At 21.3% G+C, this 19,205-nt stretch overlaps 4 protein-coding genes across 6 annotated transcripts; 2 read left to right on the top strand and 2 right to left on the bottom strand.

The window, feature by feature from the left end:
- The first annotated feature begins 195 nt into the window (after positions 1-195).
- Positions 196-1,549, top strand: LOC100577840 (origin recognition complex subunit 1). Its single transcript, XM_003250150.4, has 2 exons — positions 196-476; positions 604-1,549. The coding sequence occupies exon 2, from the start codon at positions 676-678 to the stop codon at positions 1,522-1,524; it is 849 nt and encodes a 282-aa protein (XP_003250198.1). The 5' UTR covers positions 196-476; positions 604-675; the 3' UTR covers positions 1,525-1,549.
- A 438-nt stretch (positions 1,550-1,987) lies between these two features.
- LOC726906 lies at positions 1,988-5,880 on the bottom strand. The gene is made up of 10 exons (XM_001122623.5): positions 5,528-5,880; positions 5,067-5,372; positions 4,357-4,997; positions 4,075-4,287; positions 3,675-3,980; positions 3,418-3,616; positions 3,189-3,361; positions 3,020-3,117; positions 2,702-2,963; positions 1,988-2,643 (listed from the first exon to the last, which is right to left on the bottom strand). Exons 1-10 carry the CDS (start codon positions 5,655-5,657, stop codon positions 2,128-2,130), a joined length of 2,844 nt encoding a protein of 947 aa, XP_001122623.2. The 5' UTR covers positions 5,658-5,880; the 3' UTR covers positions 1,988-2,127.
- Positions 5,881-6,304: 424 nt separating this feature from the next.
- Positions 6,305-9,069, top strand: LOC412320 (solute carrier family 35 member F6). Of its 2 annotated transcripts, none has more exons than XM_006563067.2 (8): positions 6,305-6,323; positions 7,357-7,453; positions 7,521-7,668; positions 7,741-8,088; positions 8,150-8,234; positions 8,325-8,483; positions 8,558-8,712; positions 8,830-8,997. In XM_006563067.2, the coding sequence occupies exons 2-8, from the start codon at positions 7,377-7,379 to the stop codon at positions 8,995-8,997; spliced, it is 1,140 nt and encodes a 379-aa protein (XP_006563130.1). In that variant the 5' UTR covers positions 6,305-6,323; positions 7,357-7,376. The 2 variants fall into 2 exon arrangements, with proteins under 2 accessions (XP_006563130.1, XP_395781.2); XM_395781.7 differs by lacking the exon at positions 6,305-6,323 and adding an exon at positions 6,517-6,576 and having other exon boundaries at positions 8,830-9,069.
- A 976-nt stretch (positions 9,070-10,045) lies between these two features.
- Positions 10,046-18,737, bottom strand: LOC550686 (ATP-citrate synthase). Of its 2 annotated transcripts, none has more exons than XM_623080.5 (11): positions 18,408-18,737; positions 14,543-14,897; positions 14,280-14,473; positions 13,897-14,207; positions 13,455-13,773; positions 12,939-13,371; positions 12,488-12,813; positions 11,858-12,377; positions 11,369-11,674; positions 10,852-11,269; positions 10,046-10,773 (listed from the first exon to the last, which is right to left on the bottom strand). In XM_623080.5, exons 2-11 carry the CDS (start codon positions 14,882-14,884, stop codon positions 10,682-10,684), a joined length of 3,261 nt encoding a protein of 1,086 aa, XP_623083.1. In that variant the 5' UTR covers positions 14,885-14,897; positions 18,408-18,737; the 3' UTR covers positions 10,046-10,681. The 2 variants fall into 2 exon arrangements, with proteins under 2 accessions (XP_623083.1, XP_006563129.1); XM_006563066.2 differs by lacking the exon at positions 18,408-18,737 and adding an exon at positions 16,182-16,304.
- Between the last annotated feature and the right edge of the window lie 468 nt (positions 18,738-19,205).

Raw genomic sequence — 19,205 nt, forward strand, 5'->3', positions numbered from 1 at the left:
CGGAATTATAAATATAAATTTGTTTTATTTTGCCTTATTTATAATTTTAATTATAATAATGTTAATTTTAATTGTAATAATGTAATAATATAGATGTATAAATATTAAATAAAATTTATTTACAAAAAAATAATTAAAATATTTTTAAAATTCAAAATTATTTTTATATAGTTTTTATATAGATTTAAAATTAAATAATATTGTTATTTTACATTTATTCGTATATTTGATTTTACACATTGTCATTATCGATATATATTTATCCGCTATCCTCACGTGGATGTTGAACGTTATATCCAATAGATCTCATCATGTAAATTATAAGAAATCAATTGTAATTTGTTATGTAACTTATAAAAAGTTTTATTATATCGTAATTGTTACATTCATATATTACTAAGTATTATCGTTTGTAATTCTTTTGATTTTTTTTTTTATAAGAATTTATATAACCTCATATGTTCAATCTTTGAAAGGTAAATCTTCAATTCTATTATTTTTTGAACAATTTATATATTCAGAAATATTTAAAATATTAATTTTATTAATAGATGCTCAAGAACTTTATTATATTGCATTGTAAATATATTACTTTATTTTTAGATTTTATATATAGTTTACATCATTTATCATTTTTTAATGAAAATATAATTAAAAAAATAAAAAATAAAAAGAATGTCTCTATTCTATCAATGTATTATTTGTCAACATGAACATAATACTGTTATTGATTTACATAATCATCATATTCAACATCACAATCTAGAAGAATTATCGCATACCATCATTAGTCTTCAGGGCTATAAAGATAAAAATATAAAATTCAAAAAAAAATATTTAAAATCTATAAATTTAGGAGATGACAATAATAATGAAAATATATATAACCATCTTTTTATTAAACCTAAACCACAAAATAAAAACATATATAAAGAAAAACAAAAAAATTCATCAAGAAAATTTAGTCATGACAATATAACTTGTTCAATAAATTGTAGTCAATTTATTCCTTGGGAGCGTGAATTAAATAAAAGAAAAGAGATAAATGATGAAGAATTTATCAATATTATTGAAAGTCTTTGTTATGATTTAAGTAAAAGAAAACGTAGAGGAAGAAAGAAAAAAGATAAAACAGCTATAGAAAAAATAAATTCAAAAGATTTAATGCAACATGTGGAAACTATTATAGAAATGGAAAATAAATCTATAGATATTAAATCTGGTCAAACAGCAACAACATCATTTTGGAATACCAAAAATTCAATCACTAATAATACTATTAATAATAAATTTCTTACATCACAAATTAAAAATAAAATAGAGGACATTAGAAATAATGAGATTACAACATTGGAATTAATTAATATTAAGAAAAATGAAAATGTTTCAAAGCACTATTCATCATGTAATAATATTTCTTGGAATTCTATTATTTGTATGAATGTTAATGAACAAGAAGTAGTTGTTAAAGAAACAAATGTATATCCTGATTCAGTGGAAATCGACATTAAAAATTTTCTTTAAAAAAAAAAAAAAAAAAAAAAAAAAATGCATAAGAACATATTGCAGCAAACAATATAAAGACTGAATTAAGTACAAAAAAACAATTTTTTTTTACATTTTTGAATCCAAATAATTTCTTAAATTATAAAAATTAAATATATTAATTTTAAGATTTGAATTGATATATGTAATAAGATAATGAACAAAAAATATTTTATTTTTTTTATTAATAAAAACAATATTTGATATAAATAAGCATAAAAAAATTTATATAATAATTTTAATATGCTTCTTTATGCTAAATACATAAGTATTTATTCTATTCATTTTATTTTATATTACTTAGATAAGAAAACAATATATGAACATTTTTTCTATTCTTATTATTTAAATTCTATAAGAAAAAATTACATTGCGAATTTATCTTTATGTTAAATAAAAAAGGAACTTATGATAAAATCTTATTTCAATTATAAAATTATAATTAAAATAAAAATAATATATGATGTAATTCATAAAATTTTAACTTTACAAGTAATAGAAAAATAAAAAACTGCATACCATGTTCATATAGAAGATTTGAATTCTTATTCTATTCAATGCATAAGGCACGTTATTATATAATTAATAACAGTCCATTGAATTAACATTTTCTTGTTTATACATTGTTAATATATCGTCCAACACTGATTCAAAACTGGTGGTATATGTAGTTAACCATCGTTCTTTTTCACCAATGTAAGCATCAATATCTAAGTTAAAGATAGTTTGGAGAAAAATTTGTCTGGTTATACAGGAAATATATTGAAATGTTTTTTCTTCTGATTTTTGCGTTTTACTATCAACTTTCATTGAATTTTTATAGATAGAAATAAGTAGATTTGCATCATTAGCATTTACAATTTCTTCGATTATATTACTAGAATTACTAAGCACCTCACAATTGGAATCTGCAATGTTATCCGATGATTCATATTTAACATAACAAGTATCTAATGTGGCACTATCTTTGGGCAAAGGTAATGCTGGTAAAGGCTCATTAAGTTTGTACTTCAAAAGGAATGTTTTTAATTTATTTGTTATATTTGCTGATGTTTTGCATACTTCAAAATCGCTATCTTCTAGAGTAACTAGAAGAACCTAAAATTTAACATGAAATATAATTATTAATTATATATGAAATATATCGTGTACTTACTCCCAAACAATTTTGTTTCATTAGTTCATCTAGTGCTTTATTGAGTCTTCGTTTTATTTCAGTTTCATTCAAAGATACAATTTTCCTATGTTCTTTTGAAAATGTTACTTTCGGAAAATGACCATCGAGTACACCTTGATCAGACAAATGTGATTTTATAACGTGTTTCCAAAATTTAAGAGCACTTATTTTTACTTCCCAATGAAAATCAAGTACAGCAGCTTTTATCATTGCTAATGTCATAGCATCGATAATATCTTTCCTACAGAATAATCACATCAATATTGATATTTACAGATAATAAGATCTTATACTTACGGCCATTTACGATATATATATAATTCCTTTATTAAAATTACAACTTCTTTTCTGACTATGGCTTCACTTTCATTATTGAACAATATTATTGCTGTATTCTAAAATAAAACTATATAGTTTTACTTGTAAACTATCAATTGAGAATTAAATATTTTTTAATTATACATACAGATAAATCAAATTGTGATAATTTTTCATTCCATAATTTATTTATTCGAACACTAGTTGAAATAAAAATTAAAGCAGATGCACGAACGTAACTTTCACTGTCTGTTCTAGCAATTTCAACTGCTAATTGCAAAAACTCATTTGCCATTAAAAATTCTTGAAATGCTGGATATTCTGCAAATATTTATACATATTATATATGCATAATTATATTTATAATAATTACTTACTGTCTTCTGAAATTACAGCTATTGTATTTAAAACTTCCAATACACTATCTCTTACTTCCCAATTTACATCATGTAATCTTTTAAATAATGTTGGTCCAATTTCATTCATATGACTATCTGTTTCAATTAATAGTACTAAATTAGGTGGCATAAAATTCTGAATTGCCAACTTACATACTTTTAAAGCTTTTACACAAATCTGAAAACAAGATTTTATAATATTTTATGAAATATTTGATGCTACAAATAAAATATACCATTGATGATGCCCCAGGATGATTCAAAAGTTCTTGTGCTAGTGAAAACAAGCATATAGTTTCTACACATTCTTGCCATTTTAATTTAAATTTCTCTGTCATGACTGCTAAACCATTTAAAAGTGAAGATAACAATATAGGATGATCAATTATAGGATCTCCTTCCAATGGATATTTATATATTGTTTTTCTTGGTCCATTTTCCAAGTCTGTTGCAATATTTTTATTATCTATTTCATTATGTGTATTTGGCATACAATTTCTTAATACATGACAGAGTGTTTGAAATACAATAACTGCAATATCCTAATATAAGAATATATATACATATACATAACTATATAACTGCAAATAATTTATTCATAATAATTTATAATATAGTAATTTTATTTGTACATACCCTATCCATGATATCTGTTATTTCTAAAAGTATGTCAATAACTACTTTTGAAATTTGTGCTATAGATACATCATTTTTAAGTACAACATTTCTTATATTATATCCTAATCTTTGTATAGCTGTAGATGTTACATCACATAATTTAGTAACAAACATATCAAAAAGATCATAATCTTTATACGAATGTTTAATACATAAACCTAAAGGTAAAATCTATTCACAAAAAAAAATTTAATTATTTATAATTACAAGAATATAAAAAAAATGATTATGATGACTTACCATTAAACTTATAACTTGATGTTCAAATTTATGTTCTTGATTAAAAACAAATTTATGTAAAGATTGTAACTTTTTCCAGTATATCATTAATAGTTTATTTGTTTTTACTAATTCTATTATATATACTTTTGAAAGAAGCATCAGAGATATATAATTTAAATCACTATAGAACTTTTGTGATGTTTCAGTATCTATAGTTTTTTCTTCTCTAATGAATCGTTTAAATGGAATAAATAAACACAAAATTAATAGTTTATGAATATGTGATAAAAGTTTTGTACTAATACATGCTTCAAATAGAGCTTTCACTTTTATTTCTAAATCAATAATTTCTTGACACAATTCAGCTATTATATTATCTATGTCTGTAAATAATGTATTTTCGACAATATTAGTTAATAAATCTAATGTGGTACATAATAATTTATTTTGTTCTAAATAATTATCTTGTAGCATTTTATATTCTTGAGTTTTAAAATTATTAGTTATCAATGGTGCAGCCACTGTTAAAATAATTTCTTTACAAAAATCAATATTTTGTTGTTCATATGATAATAAAAGCCACAAAAACTTGTGACTTTCATGAGTGACATATAAAGTATGATTCCAATGAGCATATTTTACCACATCTTTCCAAACATCTATAAAATATATATTTTAATATTTTAAATATTTCTATATATATATATGATAAAAATTATATTACTCACTAGAATCAATAATCCATTGTCTGCCACTTCTATGTTTAATCAAATCCAATAACATTGTGATATAAGCCATTTTAATAGACACTGGCAAATCATCTTTACGTAAATTAAAAATAACACATATTCTATTGTATACATCTTTAGATTGCCAATAGTGAAAATTTAATTCATTATGTGAAACTATTCCTATTAGTTTTAAAGTAAATATAATTATAGGTTGTGAAGGAAGGCATTCAAAATTCCAAATATTTAATGCTTTTAACACCCATTTTTGAAATAATTCACAATTTTCATAATTAGTTGTGTCATCTGAAATTTAATAAAATATGTAACAAAACATGAGTCATATTTAAATAATAAAATAGAATGTAAACTTAAAATGAATATAATAATTATATATAAAAAAGAATTCTTTATAATAATTTTATTATAAATAATAATAATGATATTTGAAATTTTCTTACGTTCTTTAATATCTTTAGAAATATGAGATAATAGAAGATCGAGATAGGTAGTAGATACGATGTTATAATTAGGTAATAGAAATAGTTCTAAAACTTCGGATAATTTTTCATTTTTATGTAACGAAGACATGTTTTCGTATTAAATTTTTATATTTGTGCACACAAAATGTTCTTTTACTTTCTTTTCATATTTTTTATCTGATAATAATTTAAAATATGCATATGATTTTATTATCCATTACTTTGAACAATAAATATAATTTCTAACACCCGCATATTTTCTACGTTTTATAATTCACAAATCGGGTGTGTAAATAAAAACTTGAATCCTTAAACGTTCTATAGATAACCAATACTTGTATGAATAGAATAAAGTACCATTTTCAACAAATTTAAAAAGATAATCAATCAGTTTCTTTTTTTAGCGGTCTTTTTAAATTAATAGTAATACATATATCTCTAATTTATTACAAATTAATATTATATTACATTTTAAATAAATTAGATATAGATTTTAATTTATTTATCTTTTTATATTATATTACTTTTCTTTAATGTTATAAAATTTTTTTATTCTGAATATTTTATTTAAAAATAATAACCATACAATAAAAAAATTCTTATATTGAGTGAATTTTTAGTTATAATAAATTTTTATAATGAAATAAATTATTAAAACATTTTAAAATATTTATATATTAAATATTTTATACTTAATATGCAATATATACATAAGAAACTATCGAGGTTGACAACCTTTGATGTTAGAAATTGAAATCATCAGCATATTCTTTCAGTTTAGTAACATGTTCACCTATTTCTATACGTCATTTCTGTGCAATGAAAATGTATTTATAGTATAAATAAAGAATATTGTATTACATTAATAGTTGTGATGAAACAAAAATTTAATAGAATTTTTGCTAAATTTATTTTAACAACAAATGTATTTAATTAAATTATATATATCATCTTAAAAAAATTATAAATTTTTATTTTTATTATAATATAATATATGTTTATTAATTTATACTAAAAAAATATTATTCGTAAGTCAACTTATCAAAACTATTATTCATACTAAATTATAATTTTTTATTTGTTAAATTTATTAAAATTTGTCGGATATTTTTCTTTATTTTCAAAATCTAAATTTTTATATATCTAATTTTTTTATATTATGTTTATCCAAAATACAAAACATAATTTTAATTAATTATTATATTGTCATATTTAATTTGTTATAGTAATTCCTGCTTATCTTTCATTTGACATTTATGAGTTTTATCTTCATACAATGAATCATGAATCATTTATTTTTTTATATTTATCATTTAATTTTAAATTTTTGTAATTAATATATATATAATTTAAAAATTTTTAATCTTATTATGATATTAATAAATATGATATAAAACTTTTAAAGTTTATAATCAATAATTTTTTAAATTAATATTTATAATTTTTTTTTTATAAATTAATATATATATATAGCTATTTGAAATATAACTTAATTTATATTATATTTATTACATTAAAATAAATTTTTGTAATGTTTTTGTTAAAATATTAGATTTGATACATAAAAAATGTTAAGTATAATCAGAATTATAAAAGCATTTAATCATTTAATAAAAGCCTTTAATAAGAATAGAAAGAATGTTTTGTTATTTGAGATTTATTATCACATTGTTTCATTTTTGCTGAATTAATTTCAAATATAAGTAATTTCAAATATAAGTTTAACTATATTTATGTCATGTTTATTTCCAATTTACTAATATAATTTTAATATATAATTATTTTTTATGAATTTATTTTGATTCTAGAATTTTATAGATATTAAAAAATGGCATGGACACATTATCAATGTATTCTAGCTGTGCTTATGGTTGTTACTGGATCTTTCAATACAATATCCGTAAAGTAAATAAATTAATGTATTTATTAAATTATCAAACTATGTTTAATTACATTTATGTTTTTAATTTAGATATGCAGATGAACAAATTGTACCAGGTGAAGATAATCAGCCAAGACATTTTAATCATCCTTTTATGCAATCAGCTTTTATGTTTATTGGAGAAATGATGTGTTTTATAGTATTTAAAATACTTTATCATTATTACAATTACAGAGGTGTAAGTTTTTTTATTAAATATCTATGTATTTAAAAATAGATAATATTTAAAATTAAATTTATTATATTAAAGGATAATTCTCTGGATAATAATCCTTTAACAAAAGGTTCACATATATTTAACCCTTTTATTCTATTGATTCCTGCTTTATGTGATACATGTGCTACCTCTATTATGTATATTGGACTGACTATGACATATGCAAGTAGTTTTCAAATGCTTCGTGGTGCTGCAATTATATTTACAGCTATACTCTCAATGGGTTTTCTTAATAGAAAACTAGGTAGTAGAGAATGGATTGGTATAATAATGGTTATAATTGGTTTAGCTCTTGTTGGACTCAGTGATATAACTATGGAAAAATCATACATTAGCACAAATTCTATTTTAACTGGTGATTTACTTATCATATGTGCTCAGGTAATATTATATATTTTCTTATTTTATAATGAAATGAAAATTTGAAAATTAAATATTATAGGTCATAACAGCTGCTCAAATGGTGATAGAAGAAAAATTTGTAACAGGACAAAATATACCAGCATTACAAGCAGTTGGATGGGAAGGTATTTTATTATTATTTATGAAATATAAAAATTTAACAATAAATATGATACATAAAAATACATATTATAACAAAAATATATCTTGTTTAGGTATATTTGGATTCATTACTATATGTCTTATAATGATTCCTCTAAACTTTATACATGTTCCACCACCATTTGCTGACAATTCCCAAGGAACTCTTGAAGCTACTCAAGATGCATTTATTCAGATTAAAAATAGTGGTCATTTATTGATGGCAATATGTGGTTAGTATATATATATATATATATATATATATATATATTATTCATTGCAAATTTATTCTTTAAATAATTTTTAGGTATGTCATTCAGTATAGCTTTTTTTAACTTTGCTGGTATTAGTGTTACTAAAGAAATAAGTGCTACCACAAGAATGATTTTAGATAGTATTCGAACAGTTATTATATGGATTATTTCTTTAGCATTTAGATGGCAAGCTTTTCATTATTTACAGGTAAATAGTATTATATATTAATTGATTTTTATATTGTTTTTTAATTTTTTTTTATTAATAATGAAACTTTACTATTGAATTTTTTAAATTACAAATACATGTTTATTTAATTTTCAGCTCATTGGTTTCACTATTTTGCTTATTGGAATGTGTTCTTATAACAATGTTGTTATTCCTCAATTAGTAAGAAAATGTGGATATCATTTAGGTCGTCATAGACCGCCAGCACATGATCGTGAACGTATTATTAATACACCAGCAGACGATATTTCTGAAACTCAATAATATTTACTTTTAAATATTTAGATATTCATTATTTTGTATTATTAAAAATTATTTAGTTTTTCTAACAAATAGTAAAAACTATAATTTTTTCAGTTTATTTTACTTATAAAATTGATTACTATATTTATTAGAATTATTTTATAAAGTTAATGAAAAAATTTTATAAAATTAATGAAAGTAAATAGTAAATATATTTTTAAAATATAATAGACCCATTAATAGAAGTGAAGAATAAAATTCAATATATATGTATATACATATATATATATATTTTACAAATATAATAATTCATATAATTATTTTTTTTGAACATTTTTTTAAATAATATTCTACATCAAAATATATAGATTAGATTTATTTATATAAACCATTTCTATTTATTTATATAATGAAAAGAGATTAAAGAGTAAAAGAGAATAAATCTTCTCAAATTAATGTATATGAATAAATATTTGATTGAAAACAAGTTTTTTGTTTATAAAAAATTGATTGCAAAACATAAATAAATTCCAATTTTTACATACACAAATTTTTTAAAAATTATTTTGAACTGCATATCTTTATCAAAATTTATAAACATATATATATATATATGTATATTTGAATTATAATTTATATAAAAATATTTTTCAATTATGGGAATTGTTTCAATTGATCTTTATTACAGAAATTATTAATAATTTCAAATCTCAAAGTTCTTATGAATGTTATTGAATGAAATGGAATATTTTATAACTAAATGTATAAATATATTTTATTATCATAAAACAAATATATTAAGATATATTAACATAAAAAAATATTAAATTATTTTTTCATAAAATAATTTTATTTTTTTATAATAAATTTTTATTATTTTATAATAAATTTAAAGAATTGAAGAGTAATTTTTTTTTCCAACTAAATTACTTTTTTTTATTTTATATATTTTATTTCTTTAGAGATCAATATACAATAATAAATATATATTAATAATCATTTTTTATTTTATGTTTTATTATATAATATTATACAATTAATAAAGAGATATTAAAAAAGAAAAATGGTATTTAAATATTACATAAATTTATTATTGCCTATACTTTACATGTAGTTAATTTGTGCAAAAAAAAGTATTAATATACATATATGTAATATGAGTATAAAGCATATATATCTATATATATGTCATATATACACGTACATTCATATGCATGTATTATAAAATTCTTTAAATAATAATATTGAAATTTTAGAAATTAGAAAAAATTATATTTTGTGCAATTTTGGCAAAAATTACAACTATGAAATGTATTAGTACACTGCAAATATATTGTGATTACAAATATTTTCAATTTATATTCCATTTCCTGATCAAATTACAAATGCTTTATGGAATGTTTAAGAATAATTTTTACATATTCATTTAGCATAAATTATTACCATCTTAATTTTACAATCGTATTTTTATCAAATACAACTTCGACCAGCGATAAGAAACTAAATCTATCTATGATTACTTTCATTTATGCACTGATATTATAGTAAAATTAATGTCATATATATGTAATTTTTTTTTTTTTTTTTAATAATTTTTCATAACTATGAGCAAAATATGACATAATCAAAACTATTTAGTTTTTTAAATGAAAATGTAATATTTATTATGCATTTATGCGACAAACGACGTAAATGGAACATGAGTTTAATTATATTGTTCCGGCAATACATAAGAAATATCATCCCAAGGATGTCGATATAAACCTTGTTTCAATCGTTTTTGATCCATATAATGACCTGAAATAATAAAATATTTTTTATTACATTGTTACATTTTTTTAAAATTATTATGTTAAACAAAATATAAATACGTACCAATAAAACCTATACTTCTACCAAGAACAAATAAACTATTTATAGCACCTATTTCAATATATTCCTGTGCTTCTTCTCTCGTGAAACTTCCACTATTTCTCAACATATCAACAAAGGCACAAGCAATTATACCATCCACATTTAAAATTAAATTAGGCTTCTTACTTGTGGTTATTTTTTCAACTTCTAGTGCATATTCTACCAATGGTCTTGCAGGGAAATTCTCCATTACATATTCTTTAATAAGTTTTACTCGCATATCTGGATTATTTATAGATTTTATACGATGTCCAATACCCATTATAAGTTTACCCTTTTTACGTGTATTATTTACAAATTCTTGTGGATGTAATCCAGCATCATAAGCTTCTGAGAACATACGAGCTGCACCATCCAATGCTCCACCGAAACGATCACCCTATTATTAAAATTTTTATGAAATTAATATTCTTTATATATATGTGTACATATATATAAAATTAAATAATATAGTAAAAAATATCGTTAGTTTACTCACAATAGTTAGAAGTCCAGATACTAGAGAACTAACTAAATCTTTACCAGCTCTTGCACAAACAATAGTATTATGTGCTCCCGACACAGCAGGTCCATGGTCAGCCGTTAACATTAAAGACATTTCAAGGAATTTACAATATATTGGTGGTAGACATCGTTGAAACCACAATAATGAAACTACGCCACCGATTCCTACATTTTGTTTAAGAACTTCAGTTACAGGCATTCCAGCGTATAATAATTCTTGACCACGTTCATCGCATATCGATGTCATAAATGATGCTGGTTTTCGTATCAAACCAAGTTCCTAAAAAAATTAGTTCTTTATAATAAATGAATATACAAATTGTATACTTAATAATATAATATTACTAATATATAATATAATAAATATAATATAATAATATATTTAATAATATATAATATAATAAATATAATATAATAATATATTTAATAATATATAATATAATAAATAATATTATAAATATACCCTAGCCCAATTGTAATCCATGGGAACAGTTGGAGGTGGAACTTCTGGTTCAGGCACTATTGTTCCATTTTTAACAAGATTACTATAAACAGTTTGCATTAAGTCACCTAGATTATCAAAACTATCAGGAACATAAGCGCCAGCTTCTTTTAATGCAATATTTTTAGCAGAAGCTGTTTCTAAATTGGTGTGAGCAATAGATCCGGCATGACCAAATTGTACTTCAGAATTGAACATACTAGCACAAGTACCAATACACCAAGCAATTAATGGCTTCGTAATTTTTTTTGTTTTTAGTGCTTCACAAACTTCATATTCTTCTACACCACCAACTTCACCAAGAAGAACTATAAGTTTTACTTCTGGATTTTCTTGGTAACGCATAATGTGATTCATAAATGTTGTTCCTGGATAACGATCTCCACCAATTGCAACACCTTCTAATACTCCATTAGTTGCTTTGGAAATTATATTATTTAATTCATTGGACATGCCTCCAGAACGAGATACATATGCGACGCTAAAAATATTAATATTAATATTTTAATATAAGAAATTAATATTAATTAACAGCATTATTAAAAAAAAATTTATATTGAATAGAATTAAACAATAGAATAATAAATATACCTGCCAGGTCTATAAAGTTTACTGTGAAGAATATTATCCATCATTCCACCAGTATTACCAATCTTGAAACAACCTGGTTTAACTCCTCCAACAGTAGCTGGACCAATAATTGTAATACCTTTTTGTTGAGCCATTAAAATTAATTTTCTCGTCATATTTTCGGGTATTCCCTCAGCAATAATAGCAATTGTTCGAATTTGAGGAAATTGCATAGTTTCTACTGCACTATCATATGCAGATCTTAAAGATGCAAATGTAACCATAACATCTGCATCTGTATGTTTAGTCATGGCATCTCTCATTTGTTTATAAACAGGAATAAGAACCTATTATATTAAAAAAAATATATTATATAAAAAAAATAAGAAATTTGAATTATATTTTCAATAAACTTTATTAAACAATTTTTTATTTATTTAAATTATTTAAATTATTAATAAGTTAATTATACCTCCTTATGACCCCAGTAAAATTTTTGTTTATGATCACCCGTGAAAGGATATACAATAGCAGCTACAGATGGTTCGGATCTACGACAGACGAAGTCGAAGTCTAACATACTTTGAACGGCTCTAGTTTGCATTCCCCAGATAATGGCCCTGGTTTTACTACTGAAAAGCTGTTTATGCGTTGATGCGTCAACAGATTCGTTCGCTTTTAGTTTGGATTGTTTGGTAGGCGAAGAAGAAGTACTTTTAGAAGGAGCTGAAGGACCCATGTCTTGTCCCGACGGTAATAAAAAGTTTGCAGTTGAAAATTCCTGTGCTTCAGGATCTGGAATTGGCTTTTTACCTAAGGCCATCGCACAAATAGCTGTCATATGAGTTTCTGGACCAAATACATGAACGGGAATACCAAGTCTTCTACCAACTTCACGTATAATTCTAGAATTCGAAAAATATATAGATCATTTATAAAATCTTTTTTAAATAATATATAAAATTATATTATTTAAATGTATTTATACCTTAAACCTTCTTGATAATTAGGTCCAGCTCTTCTTACAAATATTTGTATGTTATGATCTACAAGTTTAGGTTGATATTCTTGTAGTGCCTTTACAATTCCTTTAAATGTTGCAGCCACGTTTGTAAAATTAGCAATACCACCACCAATGATCAATACTTTTCCTTCTTTTCGTTTTTCTTTCGTCATTAAACTTAAAATGGTTTTTGCATATTCATACGTTTGCTGTTCGCTGGGTGCACCAGAATATTCTCCATAATTAGCTAACTCATTCGCGACACCTAAATCGCAAATCGTATCCGAATAAATTACGGATGCACCTGAAAAGAAAAGGAAAATGAAAAAAAGAAAACGAATTCAATAAATAAACGATTTGGAAATCACAATTTAATTAATGAAAACGATTAATCATATAAATGATACTGCTGTGTGCTTTTACTGACCACCACCAGCAACCATGGTCCATATTCGACCAGCTGGATTAAGAATAGTCAATTTCAAACTAGCTCCAGACTTAGCATCTAAGTCGGCGATATAAGCTTCTTCCGGATAGGCATCCCTTCCAAATGGAGGTGGATAATCAATTTCGCCCCAATCCGGTCTGCATATAAAATCCGCAGTCGTATCCAGTTTTGCAGCAAGATCAAGTATATAAATTTTATTTTCTGTTATTACCAATGGATTTATTTCTAAATAAGTGAAATACAAGGTAACATAAAGTTTATAAAGAGATTCTATAAAATTTCCAATTATTCTGAAAAAAAAAAAATATTATTATAAATAAATATATACAAAATACAAAAATAATATCTTGATATATTCGTACTCTTTTTTGTCATCTGTCACGTTTATTAATAATTTTTCGATTATCGTAGATCGATTCGGTGCTTCTTCTCCTACAGCTATATCTAACTTCAAGGCTTTTGCATCAACATCTCCAATATCAACACCACCTTCATGATGAAATAAAATAGTATCAGCTTTTCGATGGGAAAATATACAAACATAAGCTTCTTCTTCCTATAAATAAATTCACTATTGATATCATTTTTTTATTAAATTTATTTTATAAGAGTAATAACTATTTACTTGTTTATGAGGAATAAAAGGCTCAATAATGAAAGTTCTCAACTTTCCAGTTGTTTTTCCCACTTGTTGATCTTTGTTCATTCTTTCTGCAATCCATTGTTTCACTGTAGCTAAATCAGCATTTACTTTAATTAAACCAAGTTTTCCTCGCCGTTTGATCAATTGATCAGGTTTTACAACCAATCTTTCTGTTTGAAGCCATGGATAATCATTTATAATATCCGTCCAATTTACTCCTTCTGTGATAGTCACAAATCGACATTTTATTACATTTGTACCGGAAGAAAGTTTGCGATTGATAAGATTTTTTCCAGTTGCTTCATAAATTGCTTTTGCTGACATTTTTTAATAATTCCTACAAATAAATATTTAATATATTATATTATATACAAATAATATTTAATATGGTCAATATTATTTTATAATATATTATAAAATATATATATTTTATAATATTTTATATATATTAATATTTAAGTTAGTCAATATTATTTTTCACCTTAATAAAATATATATAATATTCATTATTAAATTTTTACTTTAAATAATTTTAAATTTTTAATTTAAATCATTAATTTCAGATAAATTATAACATACATATTAAAATAGTTGAAGAAAATATAAAAATCAAGGACAACAGCTTTGAAAAAAAATAAACTCTTAAACTGAACTGTTGTAAGAAAAAGTCGTATGACTACATTCCAATGTTAGATGAATAGAATGAATAGAAAGAACTGATATAAATAATTTTAATCAATTATAATATATAATTATATAATAAATTTTTTTAACATAAAAATGTATAAAATTTACAAAATTGATATATAATTTATAAAATTTATAAAAATTTTTCAAATTATTTTTTTATTTCATGTCACTTTTATCTAATATATATTATCTCAATAATTTATAATTATATAATTATTGATATTATTTATAATATATTTATATGTATAAAATATAAAAAAATTTGCAGAATGTAAATATAATAAATAAAAAATTATTAATTTATCAAGAGTAAATAATATTATAATATATATAATAATAGCAAATAAATATTATATTGTATATTCATAGATGTACAAATTTAATATAAAAAGATGAATTTAATTAATATTTCGAAAGAATATTTAATATAAAAAGAATATAAAAAAAATATGTTCTAAATTCAAGAAATTATTAAGAGAATTGTAATATAAGCAAATCAAGTAATTATAAGAATCGGGAACTAATAGAAAAATTATAATTTAAAATGATATTCATAAGAATAAAATACATTCAATCGCGTATGTCTAATCAAAGCATTACTTTATCATAAAACGCTTTACTTATCAATGTTTTAAACGATTTTTCTTCGAGAGAGAAAATATAAGAGAAACTTGGACAGACACTTTCACTTTGACACTTACGACTATATGGTAATCACATCATCGCGTTTAATTTTTTTTATTTTTTATATTATTAATACAAATCTATACTATATATAAATTTTATAAAATATTTTTAATAAAATAAAAAACTAAAATAAAATAAAATAAAACTAAAATTTTAATTAATTAATTGGTTAATTGATTTAAATAAATAATTTTTTGAATCACAGTGTAATAAAATACAAAACTATAAATAAAATTACACTCACTTTATAAAAAAATGTTTAATATTTCATTTAGTAAATATTATATAAATTAAATCTTTTTTTTTAATTAATGAAATATAATTCAAAATATAGAAACATCCATCCCGCAAAATCGCTGGCGGTCAACTGAATGTTTTAAGATATATTGCGCACATAAGTAATAGAACTTGACGATATCTTAAGATATCATACGATTCTACTACTTTTTTTATAGTTATCATATTAATCTATTTTCTTTTTTTTTCTTTTTTTAATCATATTTAACTTATACTATACTCTAAAACTTGAAGATTATAATTAATGTAAAAATATAGAATATTCTTTAATATTATATAATCATAGTGACAAACTTTTTCATCTTTCTTATTTAAAATTAAATTTATTCAATTATTTTTCAGATTGAAAAAAATTAATATATATAATTTATTTAAAACTTTAAGAAATAAATTTTACATATTGTAAGTATTAATATATAATATTTTTAATTTTAATTTCTATAATTTTTTTTCAATTTCTATTAATCTTTTTTCTTTTCTAACATTTATTCATATTTGAACATGTTATATGTATGAAAGTCATATGTTATATTCATATGTAGTTATTATAAAAATTTGTTAATATATATAATAAAATATTCATTGAGGCATTGAAAATATTCAATTTCAACTTATACTTCTATTTAAATTATAATATCCAAGTTTTAAGAATCATGCGAGAATTAATTATTCATCACGTGACGTATAACATGATCAGTAGTTACCACGTGAACAGATAACAAAGGTTTTTAAACTCTTAATTATGTAATTTACGTACGATTTTATCGTTCAAAAAATAACTATATTTGAAAAGATTTGAATTTGAGTAATAAATATATAGAAGGAATTAAATATAATATATTAATATTAATAATATGATAACATTAAATATAAACATTAAATTATAATATGACAATAATATTTTCTATTAACAACTTTCATTTATTAAATTTATATATTGATTATAACATATTATTTACTAAATTTTTAAATAATTTTATTATGAGATAAAACTAAAGACAATAAAATAAAATATAAGGATAATGAAAATAGGCAATGACAAAAAGCAAATTGTTTTAATTTTATTAAATACAATTAATAAGAAAATTTTTTAATCGTAAATTTCTTTTAAAAATATTAAATTTTTATTCATTATTTTATAATTATGAATTAATAAATTATTAATTATTTATAAAAATAAAACACTTTTATTTCACAATATTTTATCTTTTTTATTTGATAATATAAATATTTTTATTCTTATTTAAAAAATTTAATAGGATAATAAAATTTTTATAATTTATTTGCAAATATGAAAAATAGATTAGAAAATAAAAATTGAAAATAATTTCATGGAAGATTTTTGCTTATTTTTTTACTTGTAATAATCATTTTCTATAATGAGCTATATTGCAATGATAATTTTGATAATTTTTAATATTATTTAATATTTTTATGTGATTTAAAAATAAATAACAATTCTTTAAAAAAAACAAAATTACAAAATATAAAATATTTTTACTATAACTATGTTGAAATTTAATAAAAACAATTATTGATTCGTTACATTTCTAAATTTATTGCTTAGTTTTTTTAATAAATTTATGCCAATATTTTTTTTTAAAATATAATTACGAGTATGAAATACAAGTAAATTATTGTAATAAAATTAATAGGATTTTTTTATTATCATATATTATATATATTATAATGAACTATAAAATTATTATATATATCTTATTTTTAAAATAATAATCTTTTGGAAAAAGAAGAAAATTCCTTAGAAAAAAAAAAGATGAAGAAATGGCACTTAAAATTTTCGAAAAATTATATTAATATTTAGCTGAAATATAAATTGTAATACAAATTAATATTGTTTTAAATAATTTTATTAGTGTTATATTGAAATTAACTATTTTATCTTTAAAATTATAAAAGCAAAGGTTATGTATTATTAAGGAGATGTCTTTTATGATAAAATTCATATTATTAAATCGATATATATTTATAAAAAAGAATTAAAGATTAATTTCACTATTTTTAATTATGTTAATTGAATAATGAAATATTCTAATTCTATGATTATTAAATTTTTAAATTTATATTAAAAATATTTTAGAAGCTTTCACATAAGGTTAGTTTATCATTATAAAAATTTTCAAAATTTATATGAATATAAAGAAATATTACTTACAATTCACAATTTGTATGCACAAATTTAATAATGTAGGATATTTTAACGAGCTTCACTATTTGAAAGACCGATGAAAGACGTGTACTTAAAACACAGACTTATGAAAAAAACTACTTTACATCGTTAACATCGTCGACATTATCGGTGTGAACTGTGGTTCAAAGTTATTGACGCATTTTCATGATTTAAATTGTCTCGTTTTTATTTGTAGGAATTATTTTTTTGATTAATAAATACAATAGAAATTTTATTTTGCAATTAGTTTGTAATGAAAAATGTTATTTAACATCATATCAATATGATATTAATATCAATATAATAATTATAACATTACCGGATCATCATGACGTATTGTGACGTAGCGATTACGTCATATCGTATGATTTTTACACCGTTAATTATTTGCATGTAAAATTTAGATAGCAAATATTAGGATTAAATTTAACATAAAATATAATTTATTGCATAAATTTTTAAAAATTCTAACAGAAAATACAAAATATTTAAATTTATTAGAATAATATACAACAACAAATATATATATAAATAATATTTATTTCAATTGAGTATTAAATAATTTTTATTTAATATATTAATAATTAAAAAAAATAATGTTATTATAAAAATGTATATAATTATAAAAATTCTTATAATACAGGATTTATTGTAATATTATAATATTATTTTGTAACATTATTTGATTCAGGAATTTATTATTTAATATGATTATCATATATATAGTTAATATTCCAAAAATATGGGAATATCGATTAATTGGAAATTTTTTGAAATAATTTC

This window comes from Apis mellifera, linkage group LG14, assembly GCF_003254395.2.
Source record: "Apis mellifera strain DH4 linkage group LG14, Amel_HAv3.1, whole genome shotgun sequence".
In the NCBI taxonomy this organism is placed as follows: domain Eukaryota; kingdom Metazoa; phylum Arthropoda; class Insecta; order Hymenoptera; family Apidae; genus Apis; species Apis mellifera.

What these genes read in the sequence shown, in the direction of transcription:
- LOC726906 (XM_001122623.5), bottom strand. Translation starts at nt 5,657, where the DNA reads ATGTCTTCGTTACATAAAAATGAAAAATTATCCGAAGTTTTAGAACTA. An exon ending in ATCAAGTTATAAGTTTAATG is followed by an intron (nt 4,288 to 4,356) that starts GTAAGTCATCAT and finishes TTTTGTGAATAG; the next exon opens with ATTTTACCTTTAGGTTTATG. An exon ending in TAACAGATATCATGGATAGG is followed by an intron (nt 3,981 to 4,074) that starts GTATGTACAAAT and finishes TTCTTATATTAG; the next exon opens with GATATTGCAGTTATTGTATT.
- LOC412320 (XM_006563067.2), top strand. Translation starts at nt 7,377, where the DNA reads ATGGCATGGACACATTATCAATGTATTCTAGCTGTGCTTATGGTTGTT. An exon ending in TACTTATCATATGTGCTCAG is followed by an intron (nt 8,089 to 8,149) that starts GTAATATTATAT and finishes TAAATATTATAG; the next exon opens with GTCATAACAGCTGCTCAAAT. An exon ending in TTTATTGATGGCAATATGTG is followed by an intron (nt 8,484 to 8,557) that starts GTTAGTATATAT and finishes AATAATTTTTAG; the next exon opens with GTATGTCATTCAGTATAGCT.
- LOC550686 (XM_623080.5), bottom strand. Translation starts at nt 14,884, where the DNA reads ATGTCAGCAAAAGCAATTTATGAAGCAACTGGAAAAAATCTTATCAAT. An exon ending in GACCATGGTTGCTGGTGGTG is followed by an intron (nt 13,774 to 13,896) that starts GTCAGTAAAAGC and finishes TTTTCTTTTCAG; the next exon opens with GTGCATCCGTAATTTATTCG. An exon ending in TAGAAGTATAGGTTTTATTG is followed by an intron (nt 10,774 to 10,851) that starts GTACGTATTTAT and finishes TTATTATTTCAG; the next exon opens with GTCATTATATGGATCAAAAA.
- LOC100577840 (XM_003250150.4), top strand. Translation starts at nt 676, where the DNA reads ATGTCTCTATTCTATCAATGTATTATTTGTCAACATGAACATAATACT.